Source organism: Nipponia nippon, unplaced genomic scaffold (genome assembly GCF_047370975.1).
Source record: "Nipponia nippon isolate SJK-2023a ecotype South Korea unplaced genomic scaffold, ASM4737097v1 scaffold_1, whole genome shotgun sequence".
Lineage (NCBI taxonomy): Eukaryota > Metazoa > Chordata > Aves > Pelecaniformes > Threskiornithidae > Nipponia > Nipponia nippon.
Genome location: NW_028262290.1, coordinates 101776602 through 101796068, shown reverse-complemented (window position 1 = coordinate 101796068; position 19467 = coordinate 101776602). Strand labels below are relative to the sequence as shown.

The 19467-nt window shown below is 48.1% G+C and overlaps 1 protein-coding gene across 2 annotated transcripts; it reads right to left on the bottom strand.

The window, feature by feature from the left end:
• Nucleotides 1-10698: 10698 nt before the first annotated feature.
• NRSN1 (neurensin 1) lies at nucleotides 10699-18973 on the bottom strand. Of its 2 annotated transcripts, none has more exons than XM_087737543.1 (3): nucleotides 18747-18973; nucleotides 13225-13422; nucleotides 10699-12270 (listed from the first exon to the last, which is right to left on the bottom strand). In XM_087737543.1, exons 2-3 carry the CDS (start codon nucleotides 13411-13413, stop codon nucleotides 11872-11874), a joined length of 588 nt encoding a protein of 195 aa, XP_087593669.1. In that variant the 5' UTR covers nucleotides 13414-13422; nucleotides 18747-18973; the 3' UTR covers nucleotides 10699-11871. The 2 variants fall into 2 exon arrangements, with proteins under 2 accessions (XP_087593669.1, XP_087593676.1); XM_087737550.1 differs by lacking the exon at nucleotides 18747-18973 and adding an exon at nucleotides 18382-18456.
• Between the last annotated feature and the right edge of the window lie 494 nt (nucleotides 18974-19467).

Sequence of the window (19467 nt, the reverse complement as noted above, 5' to 3'; positions counted from 1 at the left end):
TATTCCTGTGTTTTGTCTCATATCGAGGCCTGTTTGATGTTAAGTCTATCTTTGGGTGACTGTCTTTATAAACGTGGTGATTTTACAGCTGATAGGATTCTCCCATAACTAGAACTTAAAAAAAAATAATCAGATTTGGTAGTTTTCGTATTGCAACTGTGAAAGAAAATATGCTGACAATTTAGCTGTTACATAGTTATAAATCTAAGAATAACAGCACAGTTAAACTGGTGACTGGTTTTTAATGTTATCATTCAGGTTAGGACTGGATTATTGGTATGTATCTATCTACTTTTCAGCTGATACTCAGCAAATAACATGAGTTTTATCTGTTCACTGGCAATGCTTGAGAAAACTACCAAAACTTCTAGATGTCTCCCTGCTGAAATTCCGAATTTCAGCAAAGCTTTAAAGCATATGCTTAAATCCCATAGGATGGCAGTTTTCATTAAATTTTACATAATGCTTCCATTCTTTGACATATCAGAGCTAAAATAAAGTTCGTTTCCAGAAGGTAATAGGTAAAAATAAGGAAAATGTAATCCCCGCTCAGTCTCATCGAAAGTAAAGCAAAATAAGCCTGCGTGCAGAAGGAAAAAAGAATAAGTGTAAGTATTCTGATTACTTGAAAATATGGGGAAAGGATGTTGCTTGGGTATTTTGATTGACTATCCCAAAGGTACATTGAAATAACCGTTAGATAATAAATGTAAGTACAAAATAAAGTATACCTCGAGGAAGGGTGTATTTATTAAGTAGTAGCAATCAGAATGATTTAATGAGATGCAGCTCAAGGATGTATTGTTTTGGGTGGCTGATAGCCTTCAATCTAAGTTTTAATCAAAACAAGTGCTTTAGACATGGCAGTAGACAGTGAAGCCGTCCGCGATCTTTAGATTATTGTGTGTGTGCGTAGTTGTATGCATTAACTTACAGACATGTGTGTGAACACTGTAACTGAACGCATTTGCTGTGTGTTCACACGTAATGCACATGTAAATAATATGCATGTATAATAATCTAATCTTGTTATGCTGTTAGTGATGGGAAAAATGTTACTGATTGTAGCTGAAATTTGCTATAATTATACAAGAAAATATAGCTAAATCTAGTAACGACTAGCCTCATAAAAAGGGTGACATATCTTTTTAAGTTATGTGTATACTTTGGTGCTTTGCTGAGCCAAGCTCAAAGTGCTTGAAGCCCTGAAGTGAAATGGAAATAGCAGCCTAAAACTGACTGGGAGCTATGTTGGGTCATAAGTAAATGGACAGGGTTTGGAAAATTCAAGTAAGAAAGTGCAAGTCTTTACTACAACATGTGCTACCAAAACTTTCAAAGGTCTTTACTACAGGGAACATCTGATTTAAAGAAAGGGGTATTTTGAAACATTAGGCAGACTTCCAACAACCTATGCAGTTACTAGGAATGCCTGTAAATGTTCACATTTTTCTTGCAGTCACCTACAGCTGTGATGATACTTAGCTCTAATATTTTATAAATGAATCCCTAATTCAATTACACTTTTCCCGAAATCTAATTCAAAATACCGGTTTTATTAGTTGAGAGCTTCTACTCTCTAATCCTAAAAAGGTTTCAAAATCTCTTGTTTGATATAAACTAGAAGGAATCTAATCCTCTATAAAATGATTCACAGTTCTGTATATCAAGAACATGTAGACTCATGATTATGGTTAATAGATTTTCAAAGGCACAGGGTTTATGCATACTATTTATACTGTGAACTCTCTGATTAGCGTCCATGCATTTCAATGTAAAAACCAATGTCGGGTCTCTCCTCGGTAAGAACTGTTTGCCTGGACGCCCACTCTCATATTCTGGACCGCAGCCTTTGTGCTGGCACTGATACACGTGTGCAGCAGTGAAGTCAAGCTCCTAATCCAAGCTCCCTCTGTAGAACAATTTTTGAAGGCATTTACTTTTTCCATACAAAATAAAACATGAAAAAGTTTTGTCAAAGGCTAAATTCCTCTCCTGAACACCCAAGTTACAGCCTCAGCACTGGGGATTTCCAGAAAGCGGTCCTGCCCTGTTCCAGGCTGCCAGGTGTGCAAAAAAGCAGCAGCCAAGTCTTCAAACCACCGCACTTAACACATTTGGCCTCGGTGGTAATGCTGGCTCCGGTCCTCTAGGCTCTCCAGGTCGTGACTGGAGAAAAATTGCCCTCTGGAGGATGATACAAAATATCTGGGATCCTGGCTGAGTCACCCTTAATGGAAGAGGCACCTTAAGAATTAGCCTAAAATTGGATGATGTGGAAGGATACTGTCCACTTGGGATCGGGTTCAAAGTCCTTCCCCTTTCTCTCCTACTTTGAAGAAGCTGACTTTCACAGAAAGGAGAAACTTCGGCTGGCGCTTGCAGAAGGCAGTAAGAGCATGCAATGAAGCGTAAATATCATAATACCAAAGCACTGTTGACCCTGTAACAACTTCGAGTGGCGTTGGATGAATGCTGGACCATGTCCAAAATGTCGTTCCCTCTTCAGCACGGTCTGATTTCCTCCTGTCTGTTCAGAGAGGAAGAAAAGGAACACCAAGAGTTATTCTGTAGCTGCCCTTGCCACACAGTTAGGCACTTATTTTCTTTAAACAAGCGTGAAATAAAGTGTAGCTTGCAGAGGTGGTATGTAAATGAAAACCTCTACTGTAAAGTGGCAGGGTGCTTTTGTTAACAAAAAGCACGTATCTGCAAAGAGAGTTGTGTGCTTTTTTTTCACTGCGCTACTTGTGGTCTGGGGTTTTCCTCTCCTTCAGCCGTTTCCTGAGGAACACTGGACGTGTGTGGGGAAAAGTTAGAAAGGGACTGGGAGGTAATTGGATTGCGTCAGCTCGATTAAAGAGGACGGTGCCAAAGCAGAGAGAAGGGCCCTAGCACCACCAACACAAACTTTGCTACAGTCAGTGGATCGGCCTTCAGGTGTCAGGGCTGCGGAGGCTGCAGTGGTACCAGCAGCACCCTCCGGCAGGCTGCCTGCAGGAAGGGAGGCAGAGTCAACGTGGGTGGTACAGATGAAATTGGTGCTGGAGTTCTAAACTGACAACGAGAGTGACTTTTGCCCCTGCGTCTAAAACACTTCAAGCCTCACTATTTGGAGTAAAATCACACTGTCCTCATAGTGGGAGACTGCGTTGAGGTGCTGAACGAAAGATTTCATAAGAAGAGGCTAAGGGAAACTACATTTCTTAAGACTAACTGCATTGCTTTAAAATCTTTTTAGGGCTATTCCTTCTCTCTTCTTTCTCATACTATCTGTACCAGAAACCAAAAAAACAACTTGTCAGCTTTCAAATATGAAAACATTTGAGTTTCTTCCTCCTTCAGAAACTATTCAACTCCACAGAATGAAAAAGCATTGCTAGAAGCTCATACTCCAAATCCAATGCATTATCTGGTAGGATAGATCCTGTTGAGCTGAAAAACACTAAGATTACATCATTTATTTTTAAGCAAGAGTTAAAAAAAAAAAAAAAGGTCATCTCACTGAGATTAGTCATTAAGAAAACTACTCCCAACCCCCCTTTTCTCCTACAGCTGAGCAAGACTTGCCCACACTGTGAGCACGCCTGCTGCGTGCTGGCAGCCGATCCAGCTGCTCCCCAGGTGACACCTGCGACACGGCGACTCTGGCTCTCGGGGGTGTGGGGTCAGAACTGGCCCTGGCAGCGTGGCCGGCACCGCTGGCTGCAGTCTGCCCTGCTTCTCTCCCTTCCCTTCCCTGCTGGGGGAGAAGCAGCCTCCTTCACCCTCCAAGCTTCAACCTGTACAAACCCGTCCAAGCTATGCAGCGTAGCTCCTGTGGGGCTGTGCTGGCTGGCTGTGCCCCTTACTCCTGTCCTTGGCTCACTTTCCCAGTACAGGTGAATTCTGTGAGTGAGGCTCAGCCTCCCTGTTTCATTACTGCATACCATCTCTGCGTCCTGCTGTTTCTCTGCTGCGTTTGCTTCTTCCAGCTTAGTTGAGAGAAAGGATATTTCTAAAAATAACGCCTGTGCTCCACATTGTTTCTCAGTTAGAGATTGTTGGTGCAAAGCTGTCATCCTTGGAGAAGCCTGAGCTTTACACCTTCCCCTGCCATTCTCCTATTGCTCCCACTGCCCCAGAGTTAGCACCAAACAGGAATTAACTTGGTAAGCCAAGAGCTAGGATTCACATCCACTGTTTAAAAGTACTCTCTGTCTGCAGAGAAAGAGAAGTGGATGAAGGCTATTTCTCCTTTTCGTGCAACACAAGGCCTAGTTCAGGATGACCAAAGAGGTCATCGTTCAAAGCATCCTGACCACGTGGTTCTAAATGGCTTATCCCAGGACAAGGAAGGTAGGGTAGCTACACCTCTTGGGTGCTTTTGGCTGGGGACCTTGCCCTCAAGCACATCTGATGCTTGCGGTTGGGCCCATGTCTGCGAAGGGAGGCAGCCACCTGCTGCAGTAGCATCGCACCTGCTCATGGGGATTAGAGCCTTTCCCTGGCAGAGCCTTCTCAAGTGCAAGTTTCTGTGGACAAACTGAAGCAGAGGGTTTTTTTGCGTAAAAGGTGCGGAGTTTTTTTTGGGGGGTGCGGGGTGGGGTGGTGGTTCATCTCAAAGGCCTTAAGGCTAGCATTAGGCTTTTTTCACTTACTAACCCATCCATGCTCGGATATACTGCCGCAGCTCTGCAGCGGGGAGAGCCACCGTGCTGCGAAGGGCCCCTGAACCGGGCTGCTGGGGGTGGGCCGGTGCCTGGCTGGGGGGCAAGGGATGGAGAGCGTGGCGTGCCGACTGACCTAGTAATGTTTGCTGCTGCTTTCAGGCAAACGCCTACTTCTCTGGAAGCTTGTTGCTTCCACCAGGAAATGAGAAGGACTACACATAGCCCTTCCCTCTCAGGGCTCCCGTACTGAAAGGAGTGAGGTGTGTGTCAGGCGCTCAGCAGCATGTGCGTCCATGGGTATTCAGCTCCATCCACCCATGGCTCATTTCCTTGGCACGTGGTGCTCCCAGCAGCTCTGCCCTCTTTATTGCTCATCCCTGCTTACAAGCAACGAGCCTGTGCTATATGAATTCCCTTACACGTGGGATGCAGATTGTAGTCTTTGACACCTCTGGTTTCTGCGCTTTGCTGTGTATGTGCTTGAACACAGGTGTGACACGTGCAGGAGACCCAGCCAGCAGCCTCCTTGCAGAGCAGATCTGGAGCTACTTTGCTGTATGGTTTGGGGTTCTTCTAAACCAACATCTGTGTGATCCACAGCTAGGTGTTTTGAAGGTGAGGACTCTGGTCTGGTCTACATTGCTCTTGGAGAGTGGTTTGGGAGCTGCCTTCTGTACGCCTGCCTGCTGGGTTGCTTGCAGACAGCCCGTATGGATAAACTTGGCAGCATACCAGACAGTGACCAGAGCCCTCTCAACATGGATGCCATGCATGCATCTGCAGAGAGAAAACAACCTGGCTATCATCAGCTCTGGAGCTACTTTTGAGCTGAGGCCTTGGGTTTATGCCATTGGTTCAGGCAGGTGAACTTCTGCATGATCTGGAGGATGCTTTCCTGTTGTACCTTAGGCTAAGCATGCGTAGTGTCTGGAGAAAGAGCAGTTTGGTTCGGAGGGCAATGCTGGGGCACTCCTCAGAGGGCACTCCCTGCTGCTGGAGGGGTGGTGGTAGGGCAGAGGACCCAGAGGATGCTCCATGTCAGGGCAAAGATTTGATGGCAGCTCATGTAGACATATGGTTAAACACAAGACATGTTTAAACCAACTAACTCAACCTATTGCTTTCCACAGTTACATGGTTGCCTGGAGGTCAGCACAAGCTAGCTTCAGGCCATGCTTTTGTGATTTTTGAGCTGCACAAGGGCTGGTTACATGTGCTGCAATCATCTCTCTAGTGGGTGTTCACTCTGAGGGACCAAGCTCCTACCACAGCCTATGTCATAAGTAATCCAAGAGATGGTGATGTCTCACCCTGGGGAAATCTGAGACCTTGGCTCTCGGGGTACGTGGAAGTTGACGTAGCTCCTATGGTGGTTTTGGCAAAATGCTGGAGCTGCCCCTACCCTCAGAGCTCAGCTACAGGACAGAGCTGAAAGGAGCTGGCACTGGCTCCTGTGGCTATGCTGGGTCTCAGCGACTGCCTCTGCAATGCTTTGCGTTGCTGGTGGGCCTTGCTCTGGACCAGCTCAGTCACCTCTGCTTTGCAAGGGGAGATGCAGATGGAGATGCAGATGAGCCCACTTGGTTGTGGCCTTACAAAGCAGTGAGACAGAGAGCCAACCAGCCTCTATGTGGTGGATACTGGGGAACTCTCTGATAACCTGTGCTTCTCGCAGGTAGTGGCAAAGTGTTCAGCAGTCTTTGAAGTGTTTTGTTGTTTTTTTTTTCTCGGCACAAACTTGCTTTGGTTTCAAGAGAAATCCCTTGGAAGGGGTCAGGTGAGAGCTGAACCCAGTCTGAGCAAGAGCTATCAGAAGAGATTTCTTTATTATAGTATATTAAAGGGAAAAATGTTTTCTCACACAGGGGACAATGCACTTGTCCAAGAATCAGGTCCTCATGCTTGTCTAGCCATGTGTGATAAGCAGAATATTGATGTTAAAAGCTGGTGGTTTGTTTTTTGGTTTTGTTTTTTTTTTTTAATGTCTACTTCCATGAAGATTTTGGCCACCGTATTTGTGTTGCTCTGGTCACAGGCTTTAGACCTGCAGCAAGTGCTTCTGTGCTTTCAATATTCACTGACTATCTTTCCTGATCTTCATTGACAGATGACCAATATTGATGCTCAAAATGCTGTATTTTGCCAGATCTCCCCCAGGGATTCCTTCCTGCTTGCCTCTCTCCCCCATCCTCTCCCTCCTGCCTGTGCTGCAGACCTGCCTCCTCCATGCCGCTGTTTCAGGCAGGCACGTTTTGCACCCCCTCCAAGACACGCCTGGGGCAGGGGTCCCTCTCACCTCACCCCTGCTGCTGTGCTGAAAATAGATGCGGAGGCTGAGGAAGGAAATAGCAGGGTGCGAGGTTCCTGAAGAAGGCAGGGAGAGAAAGGGCAGCAGATGCTGAAGTCATTAGGTGAGGAGACACAGGGAAATAATGACATTCCAGAAAGGCCTCTCGCTGGCCCAACAAGTATCCTCCCGGCCTCAGACTGGGGGGTGCCTTTAGCTCAGCAACGGCCAGAAGCCGTGAGTCTTGAGGCTGAAATTGCTGGAGCAGCATGTCTAGTACGTTGTTAAATTGACTAGCTTATTAGCGGCGTTTAAAAATGATCTCCCATCTTTATTTGCAAAACTCCATGAATGGTAAATTATGGAAAAAGTGGGCCTGCAAAAAACAGCTGCAAATGATTAGGCGAACAATAAACCCAGTTACTTGCATGCTGTCTCTTCTCTTTGCAGGGCCATTAGAAGTATTGGCCTGACTTACTGTTAATATGCAGAGATTATTTTCCTAACAGTCCCTCTGTAAATTATCTGACAGCAAAACTGAGCTTTGCCCTGCTTAATGTATATCAAGTGAACTAATGCAGGAAACGCATGCTGTGTGGTCTGTCGTGCGTCCAGATAAGAGCTGAAGAAAATCAGGGTGTGGAAGGCTTGTTTGCCCAGAGATCAAAAGGCTCCAGAAGGAGGATGCGTGGTCTCTAAATATCGGAAATAGGAGAAGGCTATGTGGGTCTCCCCATTTGCGATGATGTTCCCTGGGGACAAACTGAGCCATGGGGATGACCTGGCAAAACCCAAACATGGCTTCTGTAAGTGGTGCATGGGCATTAACCCCAGACGGGCAGCGCGAGGTAAAGCCCTGTCGAGCTGCTGCTTCTCTCTGCAGTGGAAGCGGTGGGGTGAGGCAGGAGCGAGGCTATGCCTCCGAAGCCTGCTCAGGGAGCATCGTATCGGCTCACTGCACATCGGGGTACTGAGCCGAGAGGGCAGCCTGCTGTGTAATGGCAGGATGGCCGGTCAGTGCTGAATGAACCCAAGTGCTAATTCCTTTATTTTGCCAAAATTGTTGCTCTGCTATTAGCCCTTTGATAGAAAGCTGCTGGCAAACTCCATCCAACTAAGGTTCTCGCAGTCCTTTGCTGCCTCACTTGGATTTCATGTCCTCGGGGCCTGAAGAGCCTCCCCGGCGTGCAGGTTCTGCTGCTGCTTTCCCCCTGCCAAACCTCTCTCTCTGCTGGCCGCTGGTCAGGACGCTGCAGCCTCCCCGCTCTGCTGCTGCCACAGCTGCTTTTGTGAAGAGCTGTTGGCTTGCACTTGCGCGTGATTAAAAATCTCATACTTGGAAACGGCAGGCTGAGGCTGTAGCAGAAGCCGGGAATTAAATCTGCTTACGGTCAGCTTGGGAGGAGGGGACGTTTCTGCGTCTCTGCCTTTGCCTGTGATTCACTGTGCACTGGAAACAAATGGAAGATAGAGGGGTCAAGACAGCCTGGAGGGGGGAGGACAGAACGGATGCTAAAGAGAAGCGTTTTCTGCACAGTGTGGTAGGGGAAGCAGACCTAACGTTCAGGAGAGCATGTATTAACAAAAATGAAGTCAGTGATTACCACTCAGACTGAAAAATGTGACTTCTTTCAGCACAGTTGCAGAGAAAATGGTGTTGGGCTATGGTTGCATTGCAATTTTAAGCCAAATGAGGCTAGAAGAGGGCAAGAAATAAGGCGAGCATGAAGAAACTGAAAGAAGCCTCTTGAGCAGGGAGGTCAGAGGGTTGGAAAACAAAGAGCTTGGCTGCTCAAACCATATTTGATTTGCACGAGGGAGTCCATTAATGTGCCCTTTGGAAAGGTGATGGCAGCTAGTGCCAGGAGGAGAAGTTCCAGGCAGTCCCAGAGCGGAGCGTGCGCTGCAGCTTGGTGGGGATGCAAAAAGGGAAAAAGATACATGGTATGGAAAGGATATGTGCAGGGACAGACTGCCCTCGGCCTCACTGGAAAGTTCCCAGAGAGCTTGGCTGCCCCTTGCTGCTCCCCAGCTGGAGGCCATATCACAGGCATTTTCCATGAGAACAGCAAAAAGCACACCTCCACTGCTCTTTTGCTGATGCTCCAGCTCCTGCACCAAAGGATGAAGGTGTTAAAACATTACAAGGAAATGGATCTTGAAAATGTTTCTTGTATGGCATAGACTTTCCAGTATGTGGCTTCTTAACAGTAGCAGAGTAATTTTCTGCTCGGTATTTCTACAAAAGCCCTATGTGCCACTGGTTCTCTGCTGTGAAGGACTGCAGCCTCCGGAGGTCTTAATTCTGGAAAAGCTCTAAGCAACTGAAACAAGGGTTTAATGAAGTGAAATGTGTGTGGCAACGTTAGCCATGACAGCGCTACCAGCTTTGCTGCTGCTGCTGCTAAATCCCAAATGCGTTTCCTATCCCAGCAAGCTTCAGTAAGATCCTCAAGGGTTTTTCTTTTTCCCTGACACCTGGGTAATGCCATGCATGACTCATCCTCTCTCCTACTGTCGAAGCATGTTCAGTTCTGCAGCAGCAATGCGCAGTGAAAACCCAACGCCTGGTGCTTGTATCGGCTGTATTCGTTACCTGTTGGGTCAGCTGTCCTCTGGACAAAAATTTAGCAACGGTTGCACGTGTGTATCTACATGTGGGGTGTGTTTTAAGGAGAACTGCATACCCGTATAGCTACTTTGGGTAAACAAGCTCAACCTGTGCTTTCTTTTCCAGCTGGATTTGCAGTCAAACTTCCAGTACAGTGTTAACAACAGGTATGTGGAGAGAAGGGACTCGGTAATAGCTACAGGAGCCCTCACTCTCATCTCCTTTGGTGAACTTCACTGTAAAACTTAAAATGTCACATTTCCTCCATGCACAATTTTTAATTAAAAACTCTCCATTGAAAAGGTCGGGACAGCTTGACCCTCTGCTGCCCATGCACCAACAGCAGTGAAAGCTAATAGCAGTAAACAAAATTCCTCCCAACCTGAAAAGCAAGCCCCGAGGACCCTCTCTACCTGGAATAACTAATGAACAGCAGCAGTGATGGCCTGGCCTCGTGTCCCACTCCTGCCAGGTGCCATCACCCCTGCCCCTGCTGGCTTTCTTTATAAATAATACACAGCTCCTCACCTTACCAGTCTTCTCATCTTTTCCTCTTTAGCACTGCTTCATTTGCTTCTCCCCTGAGATGACAATCTTATTTTTAAGCATTGGGTGCAATGTGCTTTTGCACTTCTAATACACGGGTGCCAGTGAATTGTCAGATGCACCAAAACCCACTTCATTTCATTCTCTGTAATTGCACACATGTGATGAGCTCTGGATTGTTCATCTTTTCAGTGCTAATGTCTGGACACTGCAATTGCATTGCTAAGACAGGCACTTTCTTTTCAGAAGAAAATTTTACTTCCAATGCTGTTGTCAGCCACGATAATTATCGCAGATTCAGCTGAAATTTCCAAACAAACATGTATGTTCTGGTTTATTTAAGTTGTGGAAGTATGAACCGAGTCACAGACCACAAAATGTTTTATCAGCAAGGGAAAGAGCACAGCTGTTACCACGTACCTGTCGTTAGTGTGCTGGAATCTTTCTTTATTCAGCACCAAAGCGACTTCCTCACCTATGAAAGCTGAAAACACAGACTGCATTAAGAGACCAGTGTTTTTTGACTGCCAATTTCTCCTTTCAAACTGAAATATTAGATTTATAGAGAAACCTCTTTGACTAGAAAGAGACTTTTCACGAAATCCATGGTTGGCTCACGCCTAGAATTTTATTCAATCCGTTCAAAAAATAGACAGAACTATAAGGTGGCACATATTGTCAGAGAGTACAAATGTCACATCTTTCTTTATACAGTTTAATTTAAATCCATAGATTAAGACAGTGAAATAATTGCCCTGGGTGGGAAAATAATTAAGGGTCTTCTGTGAAAGGACAAGTCTTTAGGTAAGCATTTACACAAATGTATCTGGTTAAGCATAACTTTTTCTATCCTCTATAAAAATATAAACAGCATTTCAAAATGTCTTTAGATAAGTATGTCAAGGTCATCTAACATGGCATTAATGTACTGACAGACTATGGGGCCCGGGCACATCAAACCACCTTTAGTAATCCATGCCCAGCCAAAACTGAAACATTTTGTGTAAGCTTCAAACATAATACAATATAACGAAAGAAATAATATCAAACCGAAGATACACAAGTACGATGTTCCTCCTCCCATATGAATTCTTTATTTTTTTATTTTTTGTTAATACGGCAATGACTAAGACAAAAGTGGCAGTTTTGCACAGGTTTGTTGTAACTCAGGATCAAGTATAACTTGCGTTTCCCAGAAAGTAACATTGCTGGGAAGAGACATGTGCCGGGATCAAATTAAGGGCACGCACTGTCACGTATGCTTTCCCTGTGCAGTATTACTTTGACACAGACTGTAGCATGTGACGGGAGGACAAGTGCAAATTACAAGGGCAGAATCTTGGCTTCCCAGACAGCAGAACCAGGCTGTAAAAGTAAGACTAAACAGTATTTTAAAGGCAAGAAAATGAAACAAAAAGCCAACTCATCTCAACTTTAAACAGTGGGATGTAGGGTGTTCCTAGTACAGCTGTCATAAACACACCCTATGTTTTCCAGGGATGCAATCCGATAAGCTAAACACTTAATCGTTGTCGCAAGGACATATTGGTTCAACACAGATTAAAATGTGCAAATACACTGAATATATTGGTCACAGGTCTAATCACATAATTTCCCTTTTCCCAATCCTAAATTTGTATTGGAGCAGCTTCCCCATCAGCTGTGTGTTTGTATAGCAGAGCACTGGATGTAACGGACTAGCACGTATGCCAACAACAGCTGCTATTTTCCAGTTAAAGGGATCTACAAGTGAGAAACAAAACCTAAGGAAAGGGTCAGGTTTCAGATAAAGGTTGGACACTTTGAACTTTGGACAAAGTGACAGGTATCTTTGATTCTCCTGGTGCTGGCGCTTTTGTGACTGGGTTTGCATGGGCTTTTATATCAGCTATTCTCTCTTTAAATCTTTGCTGGAGGTACTTTTCTTCTTTGGAGTAACTTTTAGCGAAAGCAGACATCAGCAGACATGCTGCCACGGTGGACCCTCCAACACAAAACAAGATTGCTCCTGCCAGCTTGCATATATCAAGGGACCCATTAAACTGAATGGCACGGGTATCCACCACAACAAAATCATCTTTCCCGAGAGCTTCGATTTTTGGTGGCACAAGAAAACCCACTACCAGAACCGTTAAACCTATCAGCATAAAAGCCGTCCCAGAGATGAGTCCGACCTGGAAAACAAAGAAACAAAAAAACCCAATTAATACGCCTTTCTAGTTTTTAGTTGGTAAGTGGTCCTAGGAGGCATTTAGCTTTCACAGTGTCTCACAGGTACAGTTCTCTCTCCTAGGAGAAGGCTGATATTTTTCTTTTAGGTCATATGTGGCCCTACGAGAACTAGAATATATGGAGAAACTGTCTTTTTACAACTCATATTTATATAATTCAGTATTGACATTTCTGGAAACAATGGAATACGCATCTATACGTCTAAATAGCATTTCATGTCCAAAGGCTCCACCACAGAGAGCATCGCAGTTTAACCCCAGTGCTGTGTGACTGATTATTTCTTTAGCTTTAGGTGGTGGTTAGCACCGACAGCTCAGTCCCTGCTGACAGTCTGTGTCGTATCCACCACTTGCTTTTACTCCATGAAATGTCATTCCTTTGCAGGGATTAGAAGGAAGTTGCTATCGCAAAGCAGAGGGGTTGGATTAGAGCCTCACAGGCCCCTTCCAACCTCTGGTGTTCTCCAGTTCTGTCAAGTTCCCTGACCTTAATGGAGATCTTGCTGTTTTCTTGATCCCTAGGTCACACAGTCCCAGAGTTACTGCTGTTAACCTACCAGTCCTATTCCCAATAATCTGGCAGGACTATTATGGGTGCAGGGCAGAGGTAAACTACACTTTCAAGCTATAAGTGGGGTTTCCCAGACAAGACTTTGATGTTTCAGTGACATGGCTCCTTGTGACAGAGAAACTAGAGGATCCAAAGGCCCCAGCACTCCCTTGGAACCTGCTGTATCTTGGTAAGAGCACCCTGCTTTCAGACAGATTGTTATTCAGTCATCTCAGGGAAGACTGAGGAACAGAAGGCCTTTCTGGATGAATACCTAAACCCCTTAATTACACGGGAAAGTCTTGAAATGGGAGTTTCTCTCTCCCGTAAACAGCAATGGGCAGTACCTTCCAGAACGTAGAGCTCCACCTGCTAGGCGATCTCTGGATCTGAAAATCATCCTCATACTCCCAAATTGAAGCTGTGCAGTCCTCATAAAACTGATGCAGGTAGGACCGAACTCCGTAGCGTTGGTACCCTCCCTCAGTGCTGCCCTGCGCATGCTTGGAACCGCAGATGTCAGCATAGGAGCTCATCCTTCCTGCCTGCAAGGAGAGGTTTCAGACAAAGCAGATTGTTATCGATGTGGTAGGAGAGCAAAGCTGGCTACAAACTCTCCAGGTGACAGGAAGAAAAGCAACCCAGGAGAGACCTTTCCTTCATTTTTTTCCAAACCAAGAAAGGAGCCTGGTAGAACTGCCTGCGGTGACTCAGTTCAAGCGTACCCAAGGCACCCAGCGTCTTGGCACAGCACAGCCTAAAGGTGCTGCAGGGAACGTTCCCTCCCATATGCAGGGTGCCTGCTCCCCATCTTTTGCACTAGCGTGCCACTGTGTTTCCATGGAGATTGAAAAAAGCAGAATATATCAGGTAACAAAAGCCAGCATCCCTCAGGGGCTCATGTTGCCTTTCATCCAGACTGCTTCTATCAGTTAACTAGAGTTTGCAACCTTAGAAACTTTCCAGACTGGTGGGTAAGGTTTTTTTAATGTCTTTGCCTGAGCTTTTGAACTGCACACTAAGCACTGATATAACATTCATAGCCATAAGAAGTAGAGGCAAAATAAGTCCTAAACAGATTGAAACTGTACACGTCCTGTATTTAAATATGGATAATTAAAAATAAAAAAGATGGAATGCCATAACAGCAACAATCTGCTCACTGAAGAGAGTGAAATGGAAATACTAAACTTGTGGCAAACCATTGCTCCCTTAGAGAAGTCAATGCCCAAGCTCCTGCTGACTTTAATCAAATCAGAATTTTGCCTGCTATGAAAACTACCAACAATGTTCCCTACTCTTTCCATCTCACGGAAGTTCTCCTAACAAACAAAATTTGTAGTTAACTATGCGGGTCCTGGGCCTGAACTTGCTTGCACAGGTGCAATGCTACTGAATTCATTGAAGCAATACTAGCCCCTAAAAAACTTGAGCAACAGGTCAATGTTACTTAAGCTGACTAACTTCTCTTTAATGAAGTTCAAAAAGTCTTACTCCAAAGGGAACTCTTAATCAGTACTTGCATCTGAGCATCACAGCTCAATTTATATCAGCTTCAAGCAGTTCATCTGATTGCCACAGCAATTTTACTTAGAGGGAAGGAAGGAAGGTTTGACATGCTCATGGCAGCTAGGACCTCCCAATTTTGCAGCTCTACAGCTGTTTGCCCTTCAGGAATGGGTGATCTTGCTGGGCTTGAAACACCCAAGCATGCAAGAAAAACAAACAGTGTTGCATTTAAATTAAGCAGAAGCTGGAAAGTATTGACAGGGAATGGCAACAGCCTGAATGAAGCTCTTGGCTGGCTCTGAAATCACTGCTGGTGTAACAGTGATCTTCCAGCCTTTCTGGAATCTGGTTGCATTCTTGGCTCAGGGATAATGAGGAGTTTGCTTTACCTTCTTTATAAAAACCAGTAATCTTATTTCTGGTTTTTTACTTATTTTGTCTATCTAATATGTATTAAGTTTTGGCAGTGATACGTTAATGGCTGGACTCGATGATCTTAAGGGTCTTTTCCAACCTTAATGACTCTATGATAAGTTTGGGATTTCATGATCTCAACATCTTATAATTGCAAATATCTCTCTTGCAACTCGTGATGAGGTTTCTGAACTCTCACAGAAGTCATGATCAAGTGGAGGAGGAGACCGGCACGATGCTGGGGCCCTAGCAAGGGCCAGAGCTCCCGCAGGGAGATGGGGAGGGCAGTGCTGGTGGCTGACCTTTGCAGAGCAGCAGGAGTAGCGTCAGGCACAGCTTTTGGCAGGACCCCCTTCTCTGAACCCAGAACGGCCTTTGCAGGATTGTCTTTTCCACTGCAGCCACCGTAAAGCGTTAGGAAATCAAAGAAGTGCTCTCTCACTCTGTGGATGGGCTTGCTCTCTGCTGACGGTACAGCATCAGTGCCCTCCGGAGTGCGCTCAAGGAGCTGGCCTTCCAGGCAAGGCAGAGAAACCGGCAGGGTGGACAGAGACCTTGAGACAGCAGCAAACTCCTGGGCAGCACCAGCTGCTCACCAGGTGAGCAGGGAGAGCCTGGCACCCGGCCACCCCGTGCCAAGTTGTATGTCGCCAATACTGACGTTTCCCACTACAGTTAATACGTTGAAAAAAAATAGTTTGTTGTGATCTTTTACAATGCCATGAGCTTTTGAACACTATTACTTTGAGGTACAAAAAAAAAAAATAGTGGTATGGATATAAGTATATAATCTGAACTCTTGTGGGGAAACACTGAAAGTTATTCTACTTTTGGAGCCTGTTTCTTCTTTTGCAAAAGAGCTCTTTTTGTTTTCCTTGGGAGTCCTTCCTTCTGCTGTTTATTGCCTACCTGAAAAGAGAGTAAAAGAAGTCCTCTTTTCTCACTGCCACTATTTCTTCAACAGCTAGCTGCCACCTTCCACAGGAAAAGCACTGAAGAGTTCTCATAAAAGCAGAGGTCTGCCCACCTCATAAAAATGCTTTAGGGTGAAAGGAGAGGATGAAGCAATGGTGTAGTTTGCCATAGCTGCCCCAGCTCTCACACACAGGGTCACACAGCCTATACCTCAAGGTAAGAGCAGTTTATGGCCATCTCTCTCATCAACGTGTCTTTTGGTTATGAGTAAGCAAGCACTCCATCTCGCACATCAGGAAGAGAAGAAAGTCAAGAGGCCAACCAAAGCTCTGCGGAGACTCATTCTCTCGCCTCCTTATTTAGATCTTTATTCTCACATCAACCCTACCTCCTTAAGTAAATTATGCTTAACTCCTTGTCAACTTAAGTCATTCAGGTAAGCATATTTAGCATCACATAATGAGCAGAAAGGGAGGTATTTTCATAAGGTGTAAGTGACCCCATGAGGTCAACACAGGGAAGGACCAGACCTAACATGACCAGATGATGTGGCCTGCCAAAGCTCGCCTGCCTTACTCCAGCTGCCCCCAGGAGACAATTTTAGAGGTTCTTTGGTTTCTCCAGAATTCAGAAAGCAGGTGAAGCACATTGCTGAGTCTGAACCAGCAACTATAGTTATTGCAATTAATTTAAGAAAACTCAATGTAATGCGACAGAAAGCTGTATGAACGCTATCTTGCATTCACTGCACTGTCTGTAGGTTTGGTCAAGAAAGGAGGGTGTAGCATTTCCAACAGCTTGATGAAGAATTGCCTATAAGAACCACACAGCCTGGAATCACTTCTATTACACATAGATTCTTTTTCTTTAGCAATCTAAAATGCTAATAGGTGGTTTTGGTCAGGCATATGAGCAAAATGATAAATAAGAGCTGGGAGGTGGAATAGAAAACAAAAGAATGATCTTTTGCATGAAAGAGTTGTGATAGCATCAAATAGTATGACCTTTTAAAATGGAAGAAAAAAAAAAAAAAGGACTGCCAGCATTATTAATTCTTTTCAAGCACTGAATAATATTAGTCCTACTGAACATTTTCTTTATGCTCAGACTCTTCCACTGATAAGTAATCTGCTATCTTTTGCAAAATATCTTGTCCCTTAGAGAGAAGAGAAGAAGGCTTCCCAGCCCTATATGACTCATTGAAGCAGCCTGGTAATTTGGCCTACGATGGTGTCCTTTCTCAGCTGCAATGTAAACATAATGTTGTTCTTGCTACTTACAGATGGGGCAGAGGAACTGAAACAGTCAGAGTATGGTGGGAGAACACAGTTCTCCATAAACGAGGAGAAAACGTGTGTCACAGCACCAGTTTACATTGCATTAATAAATACTGCAGCAGCTATGCTCTCCCGAGTGTTGATGTGTATCTGCATGTCTCACCTTCATGGCTGAGAAACTAAATGCTGAAATTTTGGGAAACTTTTAGTAAAAAGAGAGAGAGTCACTGTTACCAAAACGTGTGTCATGCACGAGCTTAGAACGTGCATCCAGGCCGCAGGACGTGGTTTAATCATTAAAAGTTTTTCAGTGCCTAAACCTGAGGTGCCTAGGAACACGTGGGATGTATGATCACAGCTTCGGAGCACACCACTGCGTAGTAGCAATCCATCCCCTAGCAACTTTTGTTTCCATGGCAAAAGCTGTCCTGTTTACTTTGAGCTTTACTATTCTCCACTGATCTGGGGAGATGTGGCTGGATTGGTGAACAGGCAGATGAAAGGATGAGCAAGCGCCAAGAAAAATTACCCAATAAATTTTCCAACTACTTTGCTTTCTTATTGAAGGGTTGGACACATTTTAAAAAAATGTAAGGAACTGGCATCTGAAAGGCAGGAGAAAACAAATAAGGATGCGCCACTGCTCTGTGACACCTCACGGCCACCAAATGTAAGCCACAAATGCCGATGGGTCCGCACAGGCAAAGTCTCCCTCTCCCTCCTCCAGATTTACACGCTTTGACCCCTGTGCTCGGAGGGCCGCCTCTCCGGTCCTTACCGGCAGAAAGCGAGACCCCTGTGAAGAGCCAGCACCGGAATAACCAACCTGCGGCTGACGGCGGTCTCCGAGGCGGCCCTTCTGATGCCTCGGCCACCCGTCACGGCAGCGCCCAGCACCGGGCCAGAGGCCGGGCCAAGCCCTACCCGGCCCGACCGCCCCCCCCCCAGCCGCCGCGGCTCCCGCCCAGCGCCCTGCCCTCGCACGGGCCGGGGGGAGCGGGGTCGGGCAGCAGCCGCCGTTCCCCCGGGGGCGTCCGGGGCGCCCGGCTGCTTTCCGGGGCGACTCCCGCGGCCCTGCCGGGCACGGGGGAGCGAGCGGGGCCTCCTCCCGCGCAGGGGGGCAAGGCCCCGCGGGGGGCACAGGCCGGGGCCTCCCCCCCCGGGCGCGGCGGCCCCGCCCGCTTCCCAGCCGCCAGGTCGCGGCCCCCCCGGCCAAGGGCGGCGCAGACCGGAGCGTGGTGCCCCGCCGGCCGGGCAGGGGACACTCTCCAGCGCCCGTTTCCCGGGCGAAGCGGAAGAACTCCGCAGCGCCCGCACCCCGGCGGAGGTCTCGGCCCCCGCCACCGACCGGCGGCCCTCGCCCCTCCCGGCGCCGGCAGCCCCGCGTACCTGTGCCCCGAGAGCAGAGGCGAGCCCGGCCCGGCCCGGCCCGGCCGCCCCCCGCCCTGCCCCGCAGCGCCCGGCCGCGGCGCCCCCTAGCGCGGCGCGGCGGCGGGGCAGCGCGGCACCGGCCCCCCGGCAGGGCCGCCCCCTCCCCCGGGAGGCGAAGCCCGGGGGCCCCGCCGCACCCCTCCCCGCCCCGCCGGGCAACCGGTGCCCCCCCGCCAGCTCCTCCGCTGGAAGCTCCGCGCCGTACGCCCCCCGTCAGGGCGCCGACGGCCGCAGCAGCCTCCCCCCCCCGCCGCCCCCGCCAAACTGCCGAGCCCAAGTTTGCCGAGGGGCCGGGAGCGGCGGCCCCGGGACGGCGGGGTTACCTGTCCCTCCTGCCGCTCCCCTCGGCCGGCTGAGCAACCGCAGCGGCGCTAGCTGCGGCTCTCCCGCCCCAGCCCCATCTCCGCTCTGCGCCGCGCCGGCCCCAGACACCACGTATTATGTACGGCCCGGAGCGCCGCTCGCTCCCGCTCCGTGCCTGCGCACTGAGCCGCCGCCGCCGGGCGCGGAGGGGCGCCGGGCCGCGCTCGCCCCGCCGCCCCCGCCCGGAGGTGGCTCCGCGGGGCGGCGGCCTGGGCAAGGCGGGGGGGGACAGGCCGGGCCGGCGGGGCCGGGCTCTCTCCGGCAGCCGGCTGCGGTGAGGAGGGTCCCTCCGGCCGCGGCCCCCCCCCCCGGGGCGGGCGGGCCCGCAGGGGCAGGGGGCGGCTGCCCGGGTGCCCACCGAGGTCTTCAGGGTGGGTGTCCTCCCTGGGTGGCGGGAGCAGCAGGGGCCGTGGGCCAGGTCTCTCGTCGCCGCCCCCGCCCTCCCCGCTTTTAATCGGCACGGAAAAATGCAGAGGCTCGGTGCTCTGCTGTTTGCCCAGTCGAGCGGACAGGCATCGCCACGAGTGACAGGCGGGCTACAAAGATCCGGGGGCTGGGGAAATAAATGGGTCAGCAGGAGACCCGACTGAAGACTTCTAAGAGAAACAGAGCGAGGCTGAGAGCCGCGCATTAGCGTCTTGGGCCTGCCCTGGTAACGGGAGGTTGGTTGGTCAGTGGGAC

Excerpts from the sequence above, each read along its gene's own strand:
- NRSN1 (XM_087737543.1), bottom strand. The coding sequence starts at position 13,413 with ATGAGCTCCTATGCTGACATCTGCGGTTCCAAGCATGCGCAGGGCAGC. Across the intron at positions 12,271-13,224 it reads GGAGCTCTACGTTCTGGAAG|GTCGGACTCATCTCTGGGAC; the intron begins GTACTGCCCATT and ends TTTGTTTTCCAG.